The sequence below is a fragment of the Ovis aries genome, chromosome 14 (assembly GCF_016772045.2).
Source record: "Ovis aries strain OAR_USU_Benz2616 breed Rambouillet chromosome 14, ARS-UI_Ramb_v3.0, whole genome shotgun sequence".
NCBI classification, from domain to species: Eukaryota; Metazoa; Chordata; class Mammalia; order Artiodactyla; family Bovidae; genus Ovis; species Ovis aries.
Window position 1 is genome coordinate 65,115,705 of NC_056067.1, and position 22,501 is coordinate 65,138,205.

Consider the following 22,501-nt stretch of genomic DNA (forward strand, 5'->3'; position numbering starts at 1 on the left):
AGCTTCCCAGGTGGTAAAGAATCTGCCTGCAATGCTGGAGACGCCAGAGACAAGGGCTGAGTCCTGCAACCCACTGCGGTATTCTTGTTTGGGAAAATCCCATGGACAGACAAGCCTGCAGGGCTACAGTCCATGGGGTCGCACAGTTGGACAGAACTAAACACAGTGTACAGAAGACTGGCTATTTACCCTGTTTCTGTTGCTTCCATTTTTGAAGGGCAAACAGGGGGCTGATTTTAGATGCCTTGGCTGGAGTCCACCTACATCTTGTCTCTGGAAATGCAAACAGGAGGCTAGTTGCAAACGTTTAAGCTTTAGCCCATCTAACTTCTACCTCAATTAGGACCCCGAGTTTCCACTGCAGGGATGCGGGTTCCATCCCTGGTCGGGAAACTAAGAGCCCACAAGCCTCGCTGGGTAACAAAAAAGAGAGAGAGAGAGAGAGGATCCAGGAAGGAGCAGCGGGGTAAGGAAAACCACTGGGCCAGCTGCAAGCCCAGGTCACAGCCCCATACCCTTTGCACTTGGCCCCACCGGGGGCGAATGTCCCAGCACTCCGAGCCTCAGTTTCCCTGGGTCACTGCACGGACTCTCTCGCCCCCGGCCCCTCGTCCCCCCGACTTGAATCCAGTATGAAGAAGCATGTCGAGGCTGGCCTCAGCGTCTCGTGCGGAGGAACACGCGGCTGGTTACGCGGCTCCCCGCCTTCGCGGATCTAGCGGAGACTATCTTACCCAGAGGCGATGCGCCTGAGGTGGGCGCTGGCCAATGACGTGGGGGCGTTTCCTGAGGCGTGGGCGGGGCTTCCGGTTTCTCTCTGCGGACGCCATTTGCCTACAGGGTTGGCTCCTGGCGGGATTCGACGGGCGGAGTCCTGGGCTCGCGCGGCTCCCTTGGCCTTTCCTGGGGCCCGGGCGGAGGGGTGCGGATCCCTTTCGAGCCTTTGAACGGGTCGTGAGTCCCTGGACGGTGGCGTGCCCTGGTCGCCCGCCGGCCCGCGGCCTCTGCGGGCCTCAGGAGCAGCCCTGGTCTCCGCGTTCACGAGGGCGGCGCCCGGCTCTGCGGCGGCTTGTTCGCGGAGGGCGGCGGTCAGCCGAGGTCGCCCGGCCCAGGCGGGCGGAGGCGAGGGCCAGCGGGCCGCCCCGGGCTCGCCTCTCCCAGGCGGCCTGGACCGCAGCTCCCATCATGGCGGCGCCGACCCACCGGACCCAGGTGAGTGGACTGCAGTGGCGGTACCGCTCATCTTTGAGGGCAGAGGCGGTTCCGGCAGGCACCCCGGATGTGTCCGCGCGGCCGTATGCTCTGGCGTGTGGAGCCGCTTTGCCACTTACGTATTCCCGGTCTTGAAAGCTGCTAGGCTCTGACAGGTGCCCAGAAGTTGTAGAGAAACGACTGTTGCTCCCTCCAGGTTGTTATTCAGTCGCTCAGTCATGTGCGACTCTTGCGACCCTGTGGACAGTAGCCCGCCAGGCTCCCCTGTCCATGGGCTGCTTTTTTTTTTTTTTTTTTTTAACCGCTGAGCCACCTGATGAGCCCCCATCATATTTGGTAAATCCCTAACGCTAGCTGCGAGAATACACGCAGGCCCGCCCCCCACCCCCCCGGCCTCCTCTGGTGTTACTCCACCTGGTGGCCTTGGGCGTTGGAGGGCGAGATGAGTGCACCGACAAAGTCAAGGTACAGAAGGCCCACGAGGTTGCCATGGTTCCTCCCAGATGCTGAGACTTGTCTTGAGTGGGCGAGATCCTGTGGGCCTTTGGCGAATGCTGCGCTCACTTTCAGCCAGGTCAGCCGTGGTGGCCAATCTCATGGCCAAAGCGAGCGTTAGCCTTGGCCATCTGTGCTCCCTGGTCTGAAGTAGTCTTGGCACAGGGTGAGTTTTGGCAGGGACCAGGACGAAAGGCTAAACGGTTCATTGTGGAATCTCCCTGGGAATCTGGGGACCCAGGAGGGGCTGAGGAGTTGGTCCAGACCCTGCCGTTACCCAGGTAGATCCATCCCTTCAGGAGTTTCTCTCAGGAGGTCTGTGATGAAGGCTCTGCTCCTCTGCCCATGTTCACAGAAATATTTTCAGGCATGATGAAATGGATTTAACAGCAAACATTTGCTGTAAATGCCTCACAGCCTCATCACTAAGTGTTCACTTTGGTGAAAGAATGTCCGGTTACACTGTTAGACCCTGAATTAACACTGGCCTGTGTTAAAAATCTTGCCTTTGGTTTGTAGGACACACGATTGGGTGGATTGGTGGAGCTCCCTTAGCCTCAGGTCATTGTCTGGCATGGAGGTAATGAGAGATTTACTCAGAGCTTGTGGGAAAATCAAGGAAAATACCAAAGCCAATGGAATGTTGAATAATTTTCTGAAACTCACGACTGTTATTGGTGAAGTGGGAATTGTTATTGTATTGATCCAGAAACGGAGGCTCAGAGAGATGAAGTGATTGATGTCTCCAAGGTAACACAGCTGGCAAGTGTCGGGTTTCAAGAGTTTGGATGCAGACCACGGGAGACTGACAAAAGAACTGGGGACTTTTAGTCGCTTTAACCAGGATATGAAGCCCTCAGCATGGGCCAGGCAGTTAGCAGGACCAGGGAGGCGCAGGTACTGCTGTTACCGTTATTGATACTGTTATTACCATTATGTACTCATTTCTGTGATGTCCCAGAGCCCTGTCTGCATTTCACAGCCCGCACATCACTCCCATTGTCTTGTGTGACTTTCCAGTGGTCTCACATAGGAGACTTCTCTTACGGGCTTCATGACACCCTACTGTATTATGTCCAAAACCTGGTTCACCTCCCCTTCAGCCCAGCCGAGATCTTGCCCTCAGGAGATGCCCCATAATTAGGGTCTTGATCTCTCTGCATCTTTACCAGCCTTGTAGAAATGAGCTCTGCTACCTCTGCTTGACAGGTGTCTGTGACCTTCGATGACGTGGCTGTGACCTTCACCCAGGAGGAGTGGGGGCATCTGGAGCCGGCCCAGAGGACCCTGTACCAGGAGGTGATGCTGGAGACGTGCAGGCTCCTGATGTCTCTGGGTAAGGCCTCTCACTCAGCCATGCAGGGCGCCTGCCGCTTCCCTGCAGGCACACTCTAGCTCCATGCCGAGCTGATCCAGACGCCTGCCCGCCCTACAGCGTCACTTATGTTTGAGATTCATCTCTTCCTGCCTGCTATCTCAGTGCCATCTTGGGCAAGAAAGACCCCTATGGCTCTTAGAAAGTGGTGGAAGGAAATGAATGTTCAGCAGAACCCAAAGACAGCATTTCCAGTCGGGCCACATGGGACTGAAATAGGAGAACCAGGATTCCACCCTGGCTTCTGAGTCTCCTGTCCTGGCTGCTTTCTCTGGCTTTGCTCACGTCCCTGTTTTTCAGAATGGTTTTTGGACCCCAGCAAGTTTGACAGGAGTGACCACCCCAACCCCTGCTCTCCAGGGCTCCCAGATGCCTTGTTTCTACTGCTTTGTGTGTTTATATTGTTGCTCTTTCTCTGCCGCAGGGCTCTGGTTGGCGGGGGTGGAGGTGGGGGTGTCCGTGAGGCGGAAGTGACCACCTGAGCCTCTCAGCCCAGGGCCCAGCACAGACCGGCCTCTGTCTGAGGTTCCTGTTTCACGTTCAAGAGAGGGAGTGGACCGAATGAGACCGGTTCCCAAGCGTCCCCTACAGCCGAGTGCACAGGATGTGGGTGACAGGCTGTACTCCAGGAAGAGGGTGCGCAGCCGGGGCCCCAGGAGGCCTTTGCCTTCAGTGCCAGCAGGTCCTGTCTAACCGCAGGGTCTCGGTCAGGGGGCTTCTCTGTCCTCCTGCGCCTTCACGGGTGTCTCATGTTCACCCTGTCTCGGCCGGGATCGTCTGCTGGTCCGAGAAGGACAAGCTGGGAGAGGAGTGCCTCTCAGCATATGGCGATTTTGTGCCCAGGAGATACCAGGCAGCGTCTGCAGCTGCATCTGCCCGTCACCTGTGGGGGTGGGTGGTCCCAGGGTCTGATGATGAGTCCAGAAATGCCCCTCAGCACCAGAGGGTGGACACAGCCCCGCTCAGCCGAGGATGACCCAGTCCACACGGGCCGGAGAGCCACGGTGGAGAAACAGCAGCTCAGGGACGGCCCCGTCAGGCCGCTCAGTTTGAGGGAAGGGAGGGCTGTAAAGCCAGGGCTTCGGTGAGACAGGCGTGTTCTTGGAGACCTGGGATTGTGTTCTGCGTCAGTGAGAGGAGGTTGAACAAAATCAGGAAAAGCTTGACATATTTAGATATTTTATAACAAAATTAAAGAAAAATGTCCACCATGGACCCCGGATCCCTCCACCCGGCTCCCCAGGCTCTCCCCGCGCGCGCGGCTCCGGGCCCACTGGCGTCTTGCTGTTTCCGCACACACTTGACATGTTTGCCTCAGGCCTCTGAGGTGCTGTTCTGCTTTCCTGGTGGGTGTTCTTGGGCATTTCGGCTTTTTTTTCGGCTCTCTTCTCCACACCTTCCTGGTGGAAAGCTGAAGTGGGTAGTGGAGAGGCACCTTTGGGAAGCAGGTGCCACTCTCTCTAGAGATTTAGAAGGTTAATTATAGGAAACAAGTGCCTCGTGAGGGAAGCCATAGTCTCCATTCGTTTTTAAAATGTCACAGATAGTAGCATCCTCTACCAGGTCTTCCCTTTGGCAGGTTGAGGAGTATACCAGGATCGTAGACAGGAGCTCAGGAACATGATTGTGTATGATAGAATCCCTAGTAGAAAGCCAAAAGCTTCCAGATCTGCTTTCTGTCCTGGGAGAGGCAGTTCACAGGTATCCACTAGAGTGAGAGTTTTAGTGTCTCCGGTGAAGTCATCTTCGTTGATGGGCCGTGGGTATGCGCTCCACTTGATGAAGACCTCGGCGTTTGCTTGCTTGTTTGAAACAGTGACTTCCTAGGAGGGTTCAGGTCTCTGAGTTATAAACCACTGAAAGTACCCAGACCAGTATCAGAACAGCAGTTGTCAGAGTGGCACAGGGCTCTTATTCAAGATTTGGTTTGTTTTGTCTTGGAGTTCAGGCCAGATGGATCCCATATCAGGTGAGCAGCTGCCTGGGCCCTGAGGCGGTCCCTGGTTAGAGTGTCCCCGGAGCGTGTGCTCCCTCAGCCTCACCTCCAGCCTCGTGGAATGATGGCAAGCTCCATGCATAACCACAGGGAGGACAGTGTGAGTGGCCTCCTGTAGAACCAGTCTTGGTGTGCAGAGAGGGGAGCCTCGTTCCCCTTCAGTGTAGCAAAGGGCACTGGGACGTTCTTGAAGTTGGTGTGTGATGTAAGTAGGCCAAGGAACCTTGAATTAAGGCTGTGGGGCGAGATAGAGGGTTATTTGGGGATGTATTTGTCAGACTAGCATTTGAGAAGCAGTTGCTGAAGGAAATGATTGTTCTCTAGTTAAACCAGCTGTTTGGGGCCGTGACGCTCAGTTGAATGCCTCTCTGCAGAGCCCAGCATTATGTAGTTTGTGAAGTGAGATGTGTATCTTGGTCACTGTCAGTAAGGTCTGTCGCTCCAGAGGGACTCAGGAGCGTCCTGGCAAGGCTTGCGTGCTCACCTTTGTAAATGGAGGGACGTGTGACTTTGACTTATTTTTATGATACCTGTGAGACAAGAGGTTCTTTACCCTGAAGGAGGCAGTTTTGAAGTGATGGCCCAACAGTTGATAATGAAGCTGAGGCCGTTGGCTGATCAGGGCCTCTGGTACTGAGATGAGTCCCTGAGTAGGCCACACAGTATTTCTTAGGTCCCGTTTTTCACTGGGACATTTCTAGCTACAGGGTAGAAAGCAGCAGCATTCTACTGAGCTGCACCGTGTGTGATGGACAGCAGACTGGGGGACTCCCCCAGCGGTTCACTCACTCAGTCCCAAGGAGCTCCCTGGGTAGCCGAGGCCCATCGGGAGGGCTGACCCCTCCAGCGCCATGGCATCTGGCGAGGCGCTGAGGACGGGAGGAGCCACCGCTGCCTCCGAGTCGAATGTGGAGGCCTAGGGCCCGTGCCACCCTGTCCTGAGCCCTCGGTGGCTGTGCTGAGCTTGGGCTTCTCATGACCCAGAACGTGAAGGGCAGCTGGGTGTGGAGGTCAGAGGTCCAGGTCTGAGAGAGCCTTTGTTGTCAGGAGAGTCTTGTGTGTGGCTCGTGGTGGTCTGGACAGCATGTTGCAGCAGGCTGAGGGCACAGTCTGGGCATCTCATGGCCCCGGTCTGTGGTTCAGAAACTCCAGGAGGTGTGCGAAGAGGTCGTCAGAGCCCTTTAGTGAAGGAGTCTCTGAGGGCGCTAGTGGGACTGCCTTTCCAGCAGTATTGTGAGCAGGTTTTAAGAGCCTTTGTTGGAGGGAGGCCCGTTTAAGGTGGGCTGATTATTAAGAATCAGCATCAGGAAGATGAAGTAAAAGGCCACCAAAGCCATACTAAATGGGAGTGTCGTGTAAAACCCGTCCCAGAGGCTTAACCGGTGCTGGGCCTACTGTCTCTCCTGTGTCAGATAGCACCTCCTTAGAGGGCTGTGGTCGATGTAGCGCCGCCTGCACTCCTGCAGAGAACGGGTGCAGCTGGGGTCTCAGCTACCGAGGGTGTGGGTGTTGGCAGCCTGGGAGAGGAGTTCTGTTTCCCTTCAGAGTGAAGGCAGACCAAGGCTGCGAGGCTGTCAAAACAGACACCAAACAGAGCACCTTAGCCTAGTCTGTCAGGGCAAGCAATTGCTGGCTTCTAATAATGCTGGGTTTGGGGTGTGTGGGTCTTGTTAGTCAGCTCAGTGGTTAAACAGCTTTCTTTTCACAGTTTCTGGAGGCTGGATGGCCCAGTTCAGTTCCTGATAAGGGTCTCTTGCTGACCACCTGCTTGGGAGTCCTTACCTGACCTTTGCTCTGGCTCGGAGGGACTTCCTCTTCCTCTTCAAAGGGTACCAGGCCTACCAGATCAGGGCCCTACCCCATGACCTCGTTTCTCCTTCATTGCCTCGTTAAAGGCCCTGAGTCCAAATTGGACCACACTGGGGCCCAGGGGGTAACACGTTCAGCTTAGGGGAACACAGTTCAGTCCATGACAGGAGCCGTAAAGCTGGGTGGAACCACAGAATGAAGCTGCAGTGACTCACAGTGAGGGCCTGGGTCTGTTCAGGTAAGAACAGGCACCGTGGGGCTGTCAGACGGCGGCAGTGGGGATCATCACTCCTGATGAAACAGGTCTCACGTATAAGGGGTGCTCCCTGAAATTTCCTATTCAGCTTACATTGGGCTGGATCAGGTCAATTAACTTAGAAGTGCCGGAAATTCATTTTAATTATGTATTATGTCAGAGCATCAATGCCCAGTGTGGGGTACTTTTAGAACAGTGGAGACTTGGCCTGTAGGAAGCTCAGGCAAAGCTGTAGAGTTGAAGTGAGACATGCCCGTTTTTCCTCTTGAGTTACTTTTTAAGATGGCAGAGTACAGTGTTTCGGTTTAGGGGTATTCCCAGGTATAGCTATGGTTTGAGCCACACTATTAAGTTCATGAGGTTTTGTCTGTTGGTGCAGTTTAACAAATTCTGAAGATAATTCAAAAACTTGTGTTGTAGGATCAGACAAACCAGTTTGTGCCTTGTTATGTTTCAGTAATACAAACTTTTAAAATAACGTTAAGTTATGTTATTTATATATAATAATTTACTATGTAAGTTTTAGTATAAAAATTTTGGATTTCCAGTTGGATCCAACTATTAACTGTGCTCTAATTTACTTATGTATTGTATATTATTTCGGTAAATGTTTTACTCTTTCCTTGTTATCTAGGGCTTTTGGTTTGTTTTTTGTTGTTACTATGTTTGAATCAGTACCAGTCCAGAACCAGTATTGTGTTTGCTAGACCTGGCGTTTGCTTGGTGTATAAGGTTTAAAGTGTGTGCCATCACTCCCTCCCTTTTTCCCTTTTGGGCTTTTATTCTTTTAAAGCCCTGGTTTTTAGTTTTTGTCTATCTCCTGTCGGGGAGGGGCCTGGGCCTCTAAGCTCAGCCTCTCCCTGGCATGGCATAATAATTAGTCCCTTCCTCTTCCTCTCCACTCCTCTTACCCTCCAAGGTCTTCCTTTTTTTCTCCATGTCCAGGGTGTCCTGTCCCCAGACCTGAGCTGATCTACCAGCTGGAGCACGGGCAGGAGCTGTGGACGGTGAAGAGAGACCTCTCCCGAAGCACCTGTCCAGGTAGGAGCCAAGCTGTGGGCAGAGACCCTGCCGGAAGCCGCTGGCCCTGGTTCCCTGGGAGGTGTCTTGTTGGGGCCTCTAGTGGTCTGGAAGCCACGGAGCCCTTTGACCCCAGGTCCCTCTGTCCTCGCCGAGGACAGCAGTGTACGAGCTCAGATGTGTCCTGGGCTTCAGGCCTGGGTGCCGACCACGAACTCGGTGGTCCCAGTGGAATTCGGGATCTCCTTGTGTCTGCACGTAAGTTCGGGTGAGTTACAGCCTGGCTGCTGTGTCAGAGGGACTCCAGCATCTCGGTGCTCAAGCATGTGGAGGCGCTGTTTCTGACTCACACCCGGTCCCTGTGGGTCACGGGGAGCCCTGCAGCACACGGGGGGCCCTGTGGGTCACGGGGAGCCCTGCAGCACACGGGGAGCTCTGCAGCACACGGCCGCTTGGGGCCACGGGCTCGTTCTGTCTTCAGTATGGGACTTCAGGTAGTCCTGATCCCCTGCAGCCAGCAGAGAAGTAGGGGAATGACGCTGCTCTGACTCCCATAAACATCAGCCCTCTGATGGCTCCACTGGAAGGCACTGGGCTCTTGGCCACACTGGGGGGGTGGGCAGGGAGCTGTGACTGAGCCCTCTGTCCCAGGAGAGGAGCAGGAGGTTGGTGAGGAGGGTCTGCTCCTGAAGGCGCCAGTCGCGATAGTCGCTCTGTCCTGGGGTTGCTGGGGGTTGCAGTTTTAGAACATAAAAGCGCTCAGCACAGGGTCTGTGCTGTAGTCGGTGTCTCGTGGGAAGTGAGCTGCTGGTACCGCCATGTCCCCTTAGTCATGATGAGCAGTGTGGCTCACGTCTTCCCCTCCCAGCGCCTCTCCAGCCCTCCTCTGCTTCCCCTTTCCCGAACTATGGTTCCAGACTCTTAGGAGCCCTCCCTTGTCCCCTGTCGCCCGTCCCCTCCTGTTGGGTAAAGCCTCCCAGTGACGTTTGTCCTGTGTGCCCTCGTCTGGGCTGCTGAGGGCACTGGCGCCGTCGTGTGGGCTGGGGCTGCTGCAGAGGTGTGCTCTTTCCACTCCTAGTCACTCGGTGGCCCGGCTGGCCTGTGAGCGTCTGTGTCGGGCCTTCGGCGGCCCTTCAGAGGGGCCTCCGAGCCTCTGCCCCCTGCTCTCCACACACCTCCACCTGAGGATCTCAGAGGCAGCCAATGAGCACATTGCCTGGCAGAGAACCCATCCCGGTGCTCACTCCTCCCCTCCCACGCTCCAGCACATGGTCCTGCCGTCCGCGCAGGTTGGAGACTGGAAGCCTCCCCAGACCCTCGCCCCCACCTCCAGCAGCCCTGCATCCGGCCATCCCGACAGTGACTGCCTCCCCAGTGCAGATGTCTCGGCGCATGACCCTGGGGTGTCAGCAAGTCTCCACAGTAAACTCTTGCTTGGTCCTCAGCCCTTCTGTACTCAGGTTCCCAGGCTGTAGTTTTCCTTTCACCTGGCGGAAGAGATCTTGGCACACTTCATGGCCAGTTCTTGAACCAGAGTCTAGGTTACACCTTTTAGGGAAAGTATTTCTTATTTACTGCTTGTTTAGTAACTTTAAAAGTGAAAGTGAAGTCGCTCAGTTGTGTCCGACTCTTGGAGACCCCAGGGACTGTAGCCCGCCAGGCTCCTCTGTCCATGGGATTTTCCAGGCAAGAATACTGGAGTGGGTGGCCATTTCCTTCTCCAGGGGATCTTCCTGATCCAGGGATCGAACCCAGGTCTCCCGCATTGCAGGCAGATGCTTTACCTTCTGAGCCACCAGGGAAGCCCCTTAGTAACTTTATCCTTTGTCTACTCAACAGAAAAATGTGCCCACGTTTCTTCCACTTGAAGCAAGTAAATAAAAAAATATTCCTGTTCCATATTCATCCACTCTCTAGGGCATTTCATTGTTTACATTTCGTCCCTCACAAACAGTGCTGCCAAGAACATTCGTATGTATTGGCCATCTTGTCACGATTAGGCCTGTCCTTTGTTATTTCCAGGAGTGAAATTGTTGGCTTGCAGCCTGTGCAGACTTCCAGGCTTAGGTGACAATTGCAGTGGTTTTCTAAAGGAGATCTGCCTCTCCAGAATTCTCTAGCTTCCACTGACCATGTCCTGTTCTGTCCTTCATGCTCTCAGGCACGTGTATTTTTGCTTAACTGACAAAATTGTGTCTTAGGTGAGCTTGCCTTGCATTTCCTTAATTGTTCACAAGCTTTAGCTTCTCATCATGTAATTATCGGCCCATTTGTACAGTTGTCCTCCTCATCTGCAGGTTCTGGATTCATCAAGCATGGATTGAAGAGACTGGGGGAAAAGAATAATCCCAGAAAGCTCGAAAAAGCAAAACTTAAGTTTGCCTTATGCTGGCAATTATTTACATAGCATTTACATTGTATTAGATATTACAAGCACTCTAGAGATGATTTAAAGTACACAGGAGGATGTATTTTGGATTTGGGTGTTGAGCAGGAGTGTCTGATACCAGTTATTCCCCTGTGGATACTGACGAACAACTGTATTTTCTTCTGTGAAATGTCAGTTCATCGAAAATGCCAAGTGTTAACTTTGTTTGACTTTTGTTTTTAGGGATTTTTGTACGTTACTGATACTTTTATCAGTTACAGGTGCTGCTCCATCCCTAATATCAAAAAGATGTTCTCATTATAAGATGTTCTAAGCTCGGCACCTGACATTAACTCTTTCTGGTGTGAGGTAGAATTTGAGGACAGTGTGAGACAGGAATACAGTGTTCTCATTCCCAGTGTCCCCCATTTTTCTAGCTCCATTCACTTGATACTTTTTCCTTTTACTGTGAACTGCTCTCCCTTCTCTGCCATTCCCCAGAGCTCCATGTGTGTGTCCTGGGCTCTCTGTTCTTTTTCCATTGCCTGTTTGTCTTCTCTCTGTACCAGGACCACAGTGTCTTAAAGTCTCGAATCCTGTTACCTGCTAAGGTATCTCTCGTTTTCTTAATTCTCGTTATTCTTGCATCGTTGATTTTTCATGCAAATCCCATGGTAAAACTACTGAGTTCCACCATAACCCAATTGGTATTTTCTTGGAAATTTTATTGAATATACAAATTAATTGGGATAGAATTGTCAGCTCATATGATTCATTTTTTTTCAGTTTTGTTGAGAAACAATTGATATACATCACTGTATAAGTTTCAAGGCACAGAGCATGCTGGTTTGATTTACATATATTATGAAGTGATTACCAGCTGGTTAAGCTAACATCCGTCTTCTTGTATCAGATCAGTTCAGTCGCTCAGTCAAGTCCAACTTTGCAGTCCCATGGACTGCAGCACACCAGGCCTCCCTGTCCAGCACCAACTCCCAGAGTTTGCTCAGACTCATGTCCATCAAGTCGGTGATGCCATCCAACCATCTCATCCTCTGTTGTCCCCTTCTCCTCCTGCCTTCAGTCTTTCCCAACATCAGGGTCTTTTCCAGTGAGTCAGTTCTTCACATCAGGTGGCCAACGTATTGGAGTTTCAGCTTCAGAATCAGTCCTTCCAAAATATATTCAGGACTGATTTCCTTTAGGACTGACTGGTTTGATCTCCTTGAAGTCCAAGGGAGTCTCTAAGAGTCCTCTCCAATACCACAGTTCAAAAGCATCCAGTCTTGGGCGCTCAGCTTTCTTTATGGTCCAACTCTCATACCCATACATGACTACTGGAAAAACCATAGCTTTCACTAGTCAGTAGAATAACTGACTTTGTCAGTAAAGTCAGTAAAGTAACGCCTTTGTCAGTAAAGTAACGTCTCTGCTTCTTAATAAGCTGTCTAGGTTGGTCATAGCTTTTCTTCCAAGGAGGAAGCATCTTTTAATTGCATGGCTGCACTCACCATCTGCAGTGATTTTGGAACCCAAGAAAATAAAGTCTGTCACTGTTTCCATCATTTCCCCATCTATCTGCCGTGCAGTGATGGGACCCGATAACGTGATCCTTGTTTTTTGAATGTTGAGTTTTATGTCAGCTTTTTCAGTCTGTTCTTTGTCTTTCATCAAAAAGCTCTTCAGTTCCTGTTTGCTTTCTGCCATAAGGGTGGTGTCATTGCATATCTGAGATTATTAATATCTCTCTCAGCAATCTTGATTCCAGCTTGTGCTTCATCCAGCCCGGCATTTCGCATGATGTACTCTGAATATAAGTTTAATTTAATCATGGTGACAATACATTAAAAAATAAAGAAAAAAGATAAAAGGGAAAAAAATGTTCTCCTTGTGATGAAAACTCTTAACAATACTCTCTTAATGGTGCTTCTTTATATCATACAGCAGTGTCAACTATAGTCGTTGAGTTGTACATTACATCCCTCAGTTACTTAATCTTAAAAGTGGAAGTCTGCACCTTTTGGCCGTCTCTCCCCTACATTAAATTCGTCTTCGGTTTAGCTCCTCTTTAATGTCTTCAAGTAAAGTTTTGACATTTTCTTCATCTAGATCATGTGTATTTTGCTAGTCTTTTCACCAAACTGTTCAGACATAACAGACCCAGTATGTCTCTTCATCCTGCTTACCATCCTGCCTTATGAGCTATGTCCTGGGAGTTTTCACAGTAACCCAAGTCAGCTCCCCTGGACTCTCGTCAGCACCGTCTGCGTGACCTGTGGGGCTTTTGTACGTTGTCTCCTGAGGCTGTAGCATTCTTCCCACTGTCTCTCTGTGGCAATGCCTGTTGTACCTGGAGTTGGTGCAGGACTCCTGTGGTGTACAACTCCCCTGGCCTCTTCCTTCACACAGTTAGCCAAACCCCAGATTAGGAACATAGAACTCCAGGGCTGCCGTGTCTGCCTTGGTCTTCTAAACCAACTGAAAGTCAAGAGACTTCCCAGTCCACCCTCAGGTTCATTGATTTGCTAGACTCAGAGAAACTCCCCTTGAACCTGTTATGCTCACAGAGTATGTTTGGTACAGGATACAGCTCAGAAGAAGGGCCAGAGGTACTCCAATCACGAAGCTTCCGTGTCTGCAGCGACTCTTTACCTCCAGGAATCAATGTTTGGCAGCATGTGCACGGAGTGTTGGCAACCCATGAACCTCACCAGAGCCCGGGTATGTAGATTTTGATTGACCTTCGTCACAGAAGCGTGACTGACTGAGTTGTTGAACATATGACTCAGTGTCCAGCCTTCTTTCCGTCTCCAGAGCGCCAGCGAATAACTTATGGTTCAAATCCCCAAGATGGTAATTGTAAGAAATGCCGCGGGAAGAAAGAACCACCCCTATGGACCGTTGATCAGGGCCTTTTATTGGGCGGTCGCTCTCGGGCAGAACTCCCGGGGACGGGTGAGCAAGGAAGCGAGGGGGGGTCTGGGAAGCAAAGGGAGTCTGCGAGGTATGAGGGGTGGGGAAGGGTTTTATAGCCCGGGCCAGGCTCCCATATAAGGAAGAAAACGTGGGCTCAGCGGTGATTGGTGTCCAACGGCTCCGTGTCGGCTCCTGATTGGACGGCGAGGGCTCCGTGTCAGCTCCTGATTGAACGGCTTGGTTGTCGGCCCGCCTCCAGAGCTTGTCTGCAGCTCTCTGCCGGGGCGTGTCCCGACATGCCTCAACACGACCGACCTCGCCCTGACCTTTCATCCCGGCCTTTTTGATATAGGACAAGGGGCGCTGATTCTCTCTGGCTACTTCCTGCTGAACGGGGGCGACGAGGGGTAGGGTATGGCCGGGATGACAGGGGGCGTCTGCCGTTAATCTTGCCACGGAGTGCTTGTTGGGAGCCCTTGGTACTGCTGTCACAGCACCATCAGCTGGACCGTGTTGAGCCGTTGTTTGATGAAGGCCAAAAGCTTATTTAGGATACAGGGCCCGAAAGTCAGGAGCAGCAGGAGAATGATGATCGGTCCCATCAGGGAGGATAGCAAAGTTGTCAGCCAAGGGGAGCTCTGGAACCAGGACTCGAACCAGCCCTTCTGAGCCTCCCTCTCTCTCTTCCTGCGCTCTAATCCCTCTCTTACTTTAGCCATGGACTCTCGAACCACCCCAGTATGATCAGCATAGAAACAGCATTCCTCCTTGAGGGCTGCACAGAGGCCCCCCTGCTGCAAAAAGACCAGGTCTAATCCTCTGCGGTTTTGTAATACCACTTCGGAAAGAGAAGTCAGGGACTTTTCTAGGGCCATCATGGACTTCTCTATGCGGGCGATGTCTTCGTCAATTGCGGCCCTCAGGGTGATGAAGCCCTGATATTGTGTGGTCAGGGAAGCAATGCCCGTGCCCGTCCCAGCTCCTCCCAGGGTGAACAGCATTGCCAGAGTAATAGCTGTAACGGGCTCCCTCTTACGCCTAGGAGCTGGGGTGTTTCAGTCCCAAAAGTTGTAGAAGACCTTTTCTGGATGGTATGTAATCTTGGGCACTACCGCTACCGTGACACAGAATTCCCTGCTCTGGTTGAAGACAGCCAAGTGGAGACAGGGCGTTAACCCAGTCTGTGAGCATACCCACCATCCCCCAGTGTCGGGTATGACGTAGGTCTTATTGGCGAAGTTGGTATCATTGCCAGTCTGGGCCCACAAGGTTTATCTGTAGGGACCGTGCCTAAGCAGGTCCCCGAACCCCATACTTCTTTCATGGTAAGGCCCACCTTGCGGTCTTCCCAAGGGCACTACGGTGGGTTGGAGAGAATGGATAAGTTGTAGATAGCATTTAAGCCCAGGGCCTCGTAGTAAGGTGGATGTAGGGTGTAGCAAAGCCAGCAGGATTGGGTCACGTTAGGATTGGAGTGGTTGAGGGCCTTGTAAGTTTCTTTGACCAAGGCCCACAGGAGTTCCTGGGTCTCTGGTGGGTCAGTCCGGGTCAGCTGAAGGAAGGGTGTAAGGGTAGGTGAGGTCACAACACTTGTGGCGTTTGTCCCCCGTGGTGAGGGGCGGGGAGGTGCAATAACCTGGTTGGGCCCCACAGCATGGGCCTGAACAGGTTCTATTGTCTGACTAACAACCAGAATTCCCCCTGGCTTTGCTTCAAACCACGCAGCATAGAGTTGGAAGCCCCATGATAGCCCGGAGACCCAAGACCTCTCCAGTTTAGCCGCTTTCTGGTTGAACATTACTTTCACCTGAGTAACTGGGCTCCAATGCTGCTTCCAACGCGGCCGACATAACCTCCAAACAGATTTTGGTAATCTTGGTCCCAGGGCCCGTGATAGGGCTGGACAAACAAGAAATTGACTAGGTCCTGGTTCCCGACCTCCCATTTCCATCTCCCATCATTGGAGGTCACACAGCTCCAGGACCAACAGAAATAATGTTGCAGCCCCCCACAAGTCTCCCAATTATGTGTCTTTAGGTGTCCAGGACATGCCCAGAATCCAAAGTTTCTGGTCTGGGCCACTGTCCAATTAGTCTGTATAAGGTCTTTGAGGTTGAAATACAGATCTGGCCATCACATATTAGGGGGGTGAATTCCGGTGGTCAAATTGAGTACCTCGTGAGTCAGTCCATTCCGGAGCGTCCAAGTGATCTGAAAGGACTGGTGGGGGTTCTGGTTGGTGTGTCCCCCTTCCTGCAGGGCCCCCAGTATCCCCAGAGCAACCCAGAGCAGAGAGCCCCGCATTGTTCCAAAGTTGGGGTGAAAAGGGGTGCGGCAGATAACCAGTTTTGGGGGTCCCGTAAGGATGGAGCCGGTAACCGGGTCAGGGCATCCCAAGGGAATAGCACCCCAGGAGTAGAAAGCAGATGGCTAGGTATGTGAGGGCCAGGGACAGTCGATGAGTGGGGGACCAATCGCGGGGGGCCGCGGCCACTAATCCAATGGCAAAAAGTATGGCCAGAGCTGCAATTGTCAGCAGCCACAGTGGGTGATGCCAGGCCAGCATCGGATCGATATGGACGGTGGTCTCTCAGTCATTCAGGAATCGGCGACAGAGGGGTTCGGGTAATGGTCAGTTTGGTCGGCCCCGTGAGGGTGGAGCGGTAGGAGTGACCGGGAGGAGGGGTCGGGGCCGGGGCCACCCCTGTCTCTGGGAGACCCGGGGGAGCCCATTTGAGTCGGGTCAGGTGGTACCAGGGCTCGTGTCCCAGGAGTTTGGCTGCTGTAGGAGTGGTGAGGATTACAGTATGGGGTCCCGTCCAGCGAGGCTGTAGTGGGCGGGGACTCAGGGTTTTAGCAGTACCTGATCTCCTGGTGCTAGAGGCCGGGTGGGCCCCTCGTCATCGGTCGGTTGTGGCAGGACCCGATCTGCGTGTTCCCTCAGCAAGGATCGTAGGAGGGAGAAGAGGGGGAGGTACCCTGCGAGTGGGGGAGCCTCTCCCTCTGGGAGGTGAGTCAGGAGATAGGGCCTGCTGTAGAGCAGTTCAAAAGGGGTCAAACCTGTTTTGGAGTGTGGTGTGGTGCGAATGTGAGTGAGCGCCAGAGGAAGGAGGTTGACCCAAGACAGCCGCAGTTCTGAGGCAAGCTTGGTCAGATGCGTCTTGATGATTCCTTTCACCCGCTTTACCTTGCCTGACGATTGGGGCTGATAAGGGATGTGGAGATGCCAGCCGCTACCCAGGGCCGCAGCCACCTGCTGAGAGATCTGCGAGATAAATGCCGGCCCATTGTCAGACTGGAGAGAGTTTGGCAACCCAAATCTGGGAACGAGATGGGCCGTCAAGACCTCCGCCACCACCGCTGCCGTCTCCCGGGCGGTGGGGAAGGCCTCGACCCATCCTGAGAAGGTGTCTACCAAAACCAGCAGATAGCGGTAGGTTCGATGTCTGGGCATGTGGGTGAAGTCTATCTGCCAATCCTGCCCGGGCATATGTCCCCTCAACTGGTGAGTCTCCTGTGGGGGTCGGAGTCCTCCCTGAGGAGAGGTGGAGGCGCATGTTAGGCAGGATCGGTGGACGGCATATATGATCCATCTGAGATGTATGGGAGAAAAGACAGGGCTGAGAAAGGAAAAGAGAGCTCTTGGTCCGATGTGGAGGGTATTGTGGATTTGGGATATTATGGCCTTAGCCTGGCGCTCAGGAAGCACCGGTTTATTATGGAGTAGTGTCCATCCCGACGGGTGCCTCTGAGCCCCTTCTTGCGCCAGCAAGGCTCTGGCTTCCTCGCTGGAATAATCTGGGTTGAGGGTGGATCTCAAAGGCAGCAGGGGCTCAGGGGCTTGTTGTAAGGTGATCTGTCGAGCCACTTGATCTGCCATATTGTTACCCAGAGCGACAGTGTCATGGGTATTCTGGTGTCCCTTGCAGTGTATGATAGCGACCTCTTTGGGCAGGGATAAGGCATCCATCAGTCGAGTAATGTGGGGGGCATTGCAAATGGGGGATCCTTTAGTGGTCAGGAAGCCCCGTTCTTTCCAGATTGCCGCGTGAGAATGGGCAATCAAGAAGGCATATTTGGAGTCTGTGTAAATGTTGGCCCTTTTTCCTTCTTCTAGGTGTAAGGCTCTAGTTAGGGTTGTTAGTTCAGCCTTCTGAGAAGTCCCGGGTGGCAAGGGCTGAGCCTGTAGGACTTCCCAGGTGGTTACCACAGCAAAGGCCGCCCTTCGGTTTCCTTTGGGGTCTCGTTTTGAGCTCCCATCGACGAACAAAGTTAGCTCTGGATTTGGTAGAGGTTTGGAGAACAGGTTGTGGGGTGGTTGCATAAGGGACTCAAGGACCTCCGAGCATGAGTGGGTTAGGGGTTCTGAGGAGAGAGGGAGTGAGGGTAGCGAGGAAAGTGGGTTTAATTGTGGGGAGCGGCCCACGGAAACCTGAGGATTGTCCAGGAATACCAGGTGAAATTGTTGGAGCCTGGACTCGCTGAGTTCAGAAAGAAATCTAGAGGCTAAAAGGTCACCAAGATGGTGAGCCAAGAAGATGGTCAGGGGTTGGCCATGAATCAGCTTTTTTGCATCGGCGTACAACATTGTCGCTGCCGCTAGTGCCCGCAGGCAGGGGAACCATCCCCTGGCTGTGGGGTCAAGTTGCTTGGATATGTAAGCAATAGGCAGCAATTCGGGGCCAATCGGTTGCACCAAGGCTCCAAAGGCTATCCCTCCCTTTTCATCAGAGTATAGATGGTGTGGATAGTTGGGATTTGGGAGAAAGAGAGGGGGTGCAGCCAATAGGGTTGAGCGTAAGGCATGGAAGGCCTGAGTCACTTCAGTGGGGGAAGACAGCGGCCCTGTGGGAGTCCCTTTAGCTGCTGCATATAGAGGTTTGGCCAGGGTAGCATAATTTGGGACCCAGTGTCGGAAGAATCCCGTCAGGCCTAAGAAGGACAATATCTGGTCTCCGTCGGCTGGAGGGCAGATGGACCTGAGGAGGCTACACCGGTCTGCTTCAGGGCTTTAGAGGTCGGAGTGATTTGGAGACCCAGATAGACGACAGAAGTCCGAGTCAGTTGGGCTTTGGATTGTGAGGCTCTGTAACCTTGGGAACCGAGGAAATTGAGGAGGGTTGCAGTATGTCGTCGGGAGGTCTCTTCTGAGGGGCTGCAAAGGAGCAAGTCGTCTACGTATTAGAGGAGGGTGCTAGGGCGAAGCGGGCACCTGGCCAGGTCCCGGGACAGAGCTTGCCTGAAGTAGTGGGGACTGTCTCTGAACCCCTGTGGGAGTACGGTCCATGTGAGTTGTGTGGTCAGCTGGGTGTCGGGGTCAGTCCAGGTGAAGGCAAAGAGGAATTGGCAGTCAGGTGGAGTGGGATGGTAAAAAAGGCATCCTTGAGGTCAATAACGGTGAAATGAGAGGTCTGAGGAGGTGTGGAAGAAAGGAGGGTGTAGGGGTTAGGGACAAGTGGATGGGCAGGGATTACTGCCACGTTGATCAGGTGGAGATCCTGCACTAGCCGGTAGTCTCCTGAAGCCTTCCGAACAGGGAGGATGGGCGTGCTACAGGGGGAGGTCGTGGGGATCAGGAGAGCCTGTCCCATGAGACGGTCAATGATGGGCTTTAGCCCCCTGAGGTTGCGAGTAGACAAAGGAAACGGGGACCGGGCTGGGAAACAGGTGGGGTCCCTTAGCCGGATGAGGACTGGAGGGTGGTGCCGAGCCACCACCGGGACTCGGGTGTCCCAGACCTTAGGATTAACAGAAGAGGTTGGAGGGTCAACAAGTAGCATTAAGAAGGCCCTTGACGTGGGAGCCGATCCTGGAGCTAGCTGAAGAGTAGCCTTCAGCTTAGCAAGTATATCTCTTCCCAAGAGAGGAGTAGGGCAGGAGGGGATGACCAGAAAGGAGTGGGTAAATAGACAGGAATCTAATTGACAGGATAGTAGTTGGGTTTGGAGTGGACACGAGGGTTGGCTGTCAATGCCCATAACCGAAACCTGGGAAGGACGTAAAGTGCCTCCGAAAGAGGGAAGGACCGAATAGGTAGCCCCCGTATCAACCAGAAAATTGATGGACTTACCCGCTACCTGGAGCGTTACCCTGGGCTCGGCTTGGGTTATTGGGGTCCCCGAGTCTGGGCGGCGTCAGTCACCATCGAAGTTCAGCAGCTCCAAAGCCGAAGGAGGGCCGGAGGTCTCCCTGGGGTGCTCTGGTCCCCGGCCCCTAGAGGTCGAGGCCCGAGAGGCCTGGGGACAGTCACTAGCCCAGTGTCCTCGTCGTTTGCACAACGGGCACGGCTTGGAAGGAGGCTGCGGATTGGGGTACATCTTGGCTCAGTGCCCTTCTTGGCTGCACTTGAAGCAGGCCCCCGGAGGGGGGTTTTGGGGCCCCGAGCTCGCCACCGGCCGCAGGGCCGCTACCAAGGCCTGGGTTTGCTGGTTTAGGAGGCTTGCCTGAAATTCGGCCTTTTGCTTGAGCCTTGCCTTTCGGCTGGCCTCAGCAGTTTCCTGGCGGGCATGGTAGACCTTCAAAGCCATTTTTACCAGATCTCGGATAGGGGTCTGACGGCCGTCCTCGGCCTTGGCCAACTTTTTTTCGGATATCGGGGGCAGACTGGGAGATAAAACGATCGGCCAAGGTGGCCGCCCCAATAGGGGACTCCAGGGACAGCCTGGTGTATTGGACGAGGGCCTCGGTCAGCCGATTAAGGAACATGGCTGGGTTTTCGTCGGGCCCCTGGATCACCTCATCCAGTTTGAGGAGGTTTACAACCTTATGAGAGGATGTTTCCATCCCATCGAGGATACGCTCTATCATATAGCGTACTCGCAGCTGGCCGCCACCCCCTTCCTGGTAGTTCCAACCAGGGTCAGTGTCAGGAACCGCCTGGGCCCCCGGGGGGCGCTCGGGGGAGGGGTTGGCATAGTGCCGCTGGTCGGCCTGAGCCTTGGCTGCCGTCCAGATGGCCTGCCTCTCTTCGGGGGTGGTGGTAGACCCCAGGATGACATATATGTCCTGCCATGTCAAGGCGTAGGCACGGGTCAGACCAGTAAACTGCTTAATGTACTGAGTGGGGTTGGAGGAAAAGGAACCCAGTTTGGCCTCAATCTGTGGTAAGTCTTGGAGGGAGAAGGGGACATGGACTTGGGCTAGACCCTCAACTCCGGCTACTTGTCGGAGAGGGAGTAGCGGGGCTGGGGGAGGGGGAAGGGAGGCTCCCAGAGGGTTGCTGTGGGAGCGAGTGTGGGAGCTAACCGGAGAAGGGGAGGGAGTGACGGGCGGGAGAGGAGGATACAAGATAGGGCTAAGGGCTGGAGGATCCGGGACCGGCGGTGGAGTCTCGGGGGCTGGAGCGGAGGTAGAAGGGACCGGAGTGGAGGGGGTGGCGGCCGTGGGAGAGGTATAGGGAGGAGGGGCCACCAAATCCTCCAGGGGAACAGAGAAAGCAGAGGGCTCAGAGACGGGAGGAGCTGGTTTGGAGGAGCTGGTTTGGCCCGGGAGGGTGGAATCGGGGGAGCCAGGATAAGCAGGATTTGGCGGGGAGTGCACGTGGTGCACAGGGTGGGGCGAGAGCGCAACGCCCAAAAGGCCTGAACATAGGGGACCTCAGACCATTTTCCCGTTCTCCGGCAGCAGTTATCTAAATCACGGAGGACGTCAAAGTCAAATGTCCCTGTGGCTGGCCACTGTGAGCCATTATCTAGGGGATACTGAGACCAGGCTTGTGAACACAGAAAAGTGAGCTGCTTGGAGCGGATATCTCCCTTTAGTGTTAGGGTCCGCAGGTTAGCCAGCAGGCACTCTAAGGGGGTGGGATATTGGGGATCGGGTTTGGAGGCCGTCAATCCCATGGCGACCACAGAGCGTGGAGGCAACCCCTGCTGCCCGAACATCTTCAGACGTGCCAAGGGAAGCCGGAGGTCCGTGCAGCCATTCGGAACGTCTTCCTCCCGAACTGGGGACTGGGAAGGCTGAAGCCAGAGGTCTACACAGCCGTTCGGGATGTCTCCCTCCCGAGCTGGTGACCGGGGAAGGCTGAAGCCGGAGGTCTATGCAGCCGCTGGGGACGTCTCCCCCACGAGCTGGTGACCGGGAGGGTCCAGTAAGTGCGCACCCATTATTGGGCCCTAGGAGGTGGTCGCCAGGGAGGGCAGGCCCCAAAGCCGAAGGGACTTACCCCGTATCCTGCCGTCCGGGGGGTTGGTCAGCCGCCTGGGTCCGGGGCTACCGTGGCGGTGGAGCTTGAGGGGGCCTCAACGGCGAGTGCTGGGGGCCCTCACCTCGAGCCCCACGTTGGGCGCCAGATGTAGGAAATGCCACGGGAAGAAAGAACCACCCCTATGGACCGTTGATCAGGGCCTTTTATTGGGCAGTCGCTCTCGGGCAGAACTCCTGGGGGCGGGTGAGCAAGGAAGCGAGGGGGGTCTGCTAAGCAAAGGGAATCTGCGAGGTATGAGGGGTGGGGAAGGGTTTTATAGCCCGGGCCAGGCTCCCATATAAGGAAGAAAACGCGGGCTCAGCAGTGATTGGTGTCCAAGGGCTCCGTGTCGGCTCCTGATTGGACGGATTGGTTGTCGGCCTGCCTCCGGGGCTTGTCTGCGGCTCTCTGCCGGGACATGTCCCAACATGCCCGGGCATGTCCAGGCATGCCTCAACACGCTCGACCTTGCCCTGACCTTTCAGTAATTACATGTGTGGCCTTTCTGCTGTGGTCATTTAATGTTATCTCTTTAGCATAATCTGTCTAGGTTCCCATAATGAGCTATCTGTTGTCATAGAATATAAAGTATGTCCCTGACCAGGGATTTAACCGAGACCTGGCAGTGAATGCACCAAGTCCTAACCACTGGACCTCCAGGGAATTCCCCTTTTCCTAGTGTTCTCACAGCAGTCGGGACGTCCTTGCTTACAGAAGCTGAAAGCACACAGAGGTGGTGTTGCTCTGTCCCGCCGTGCCTATAAAATTGTGGTGGTATGTGCACCCCATATCCTTGATCTCCTCACCTGAACTCTCTCTGACGGAGTCAGCAGTCTAAGGACCAAGGAAGAAGGAAATTAACAATC

General features: G+C 53.9%; 1 protein-coding gene across 2 annotated transcripts in view; it reads left to right on the plus strand.

Moving 5' to 3' along the window:
• The first annotated feature begins 753 nt into the window (after window positions 1-753).
• The window catches only part of LOC101105018 (zinc finger protein 264-like), a 29,569-nt gene continuing 7,821 nt past the window's right edge, over window positions 754-22,501 (plus strand). The window contains exons 1-5 of one of the 2 annotated variants that reach the window (XM_042231237.1): window positions 1,187-1,212; window positions 2,417-2,604; window positions 2,917-3,043; window positions 8,089-8,184; window positions 13,115-13,252. In XM_042231237.1, the coding sequence (XP_042087171.1) occupies window positions 2,569-2,604; window positions 2,917-3,043; window positions 8,089-8,184; window positions 13,115-13,252 (397 nt within the window). In that variant the 5' untranslated portion in view covers window positions 1,187-1,212; window positions 2,417-2,568. Of the gene's footprint in view, window positions 1,213-2,416; window positions 2,605-2,916; window positions 3,044-8,088; window positions 8,185-13,114; window positions 13,253-22,501 lie in introns of both variants that reach the window. The other variant, XM_027978865.3, reaches the window with a different exon arrangement.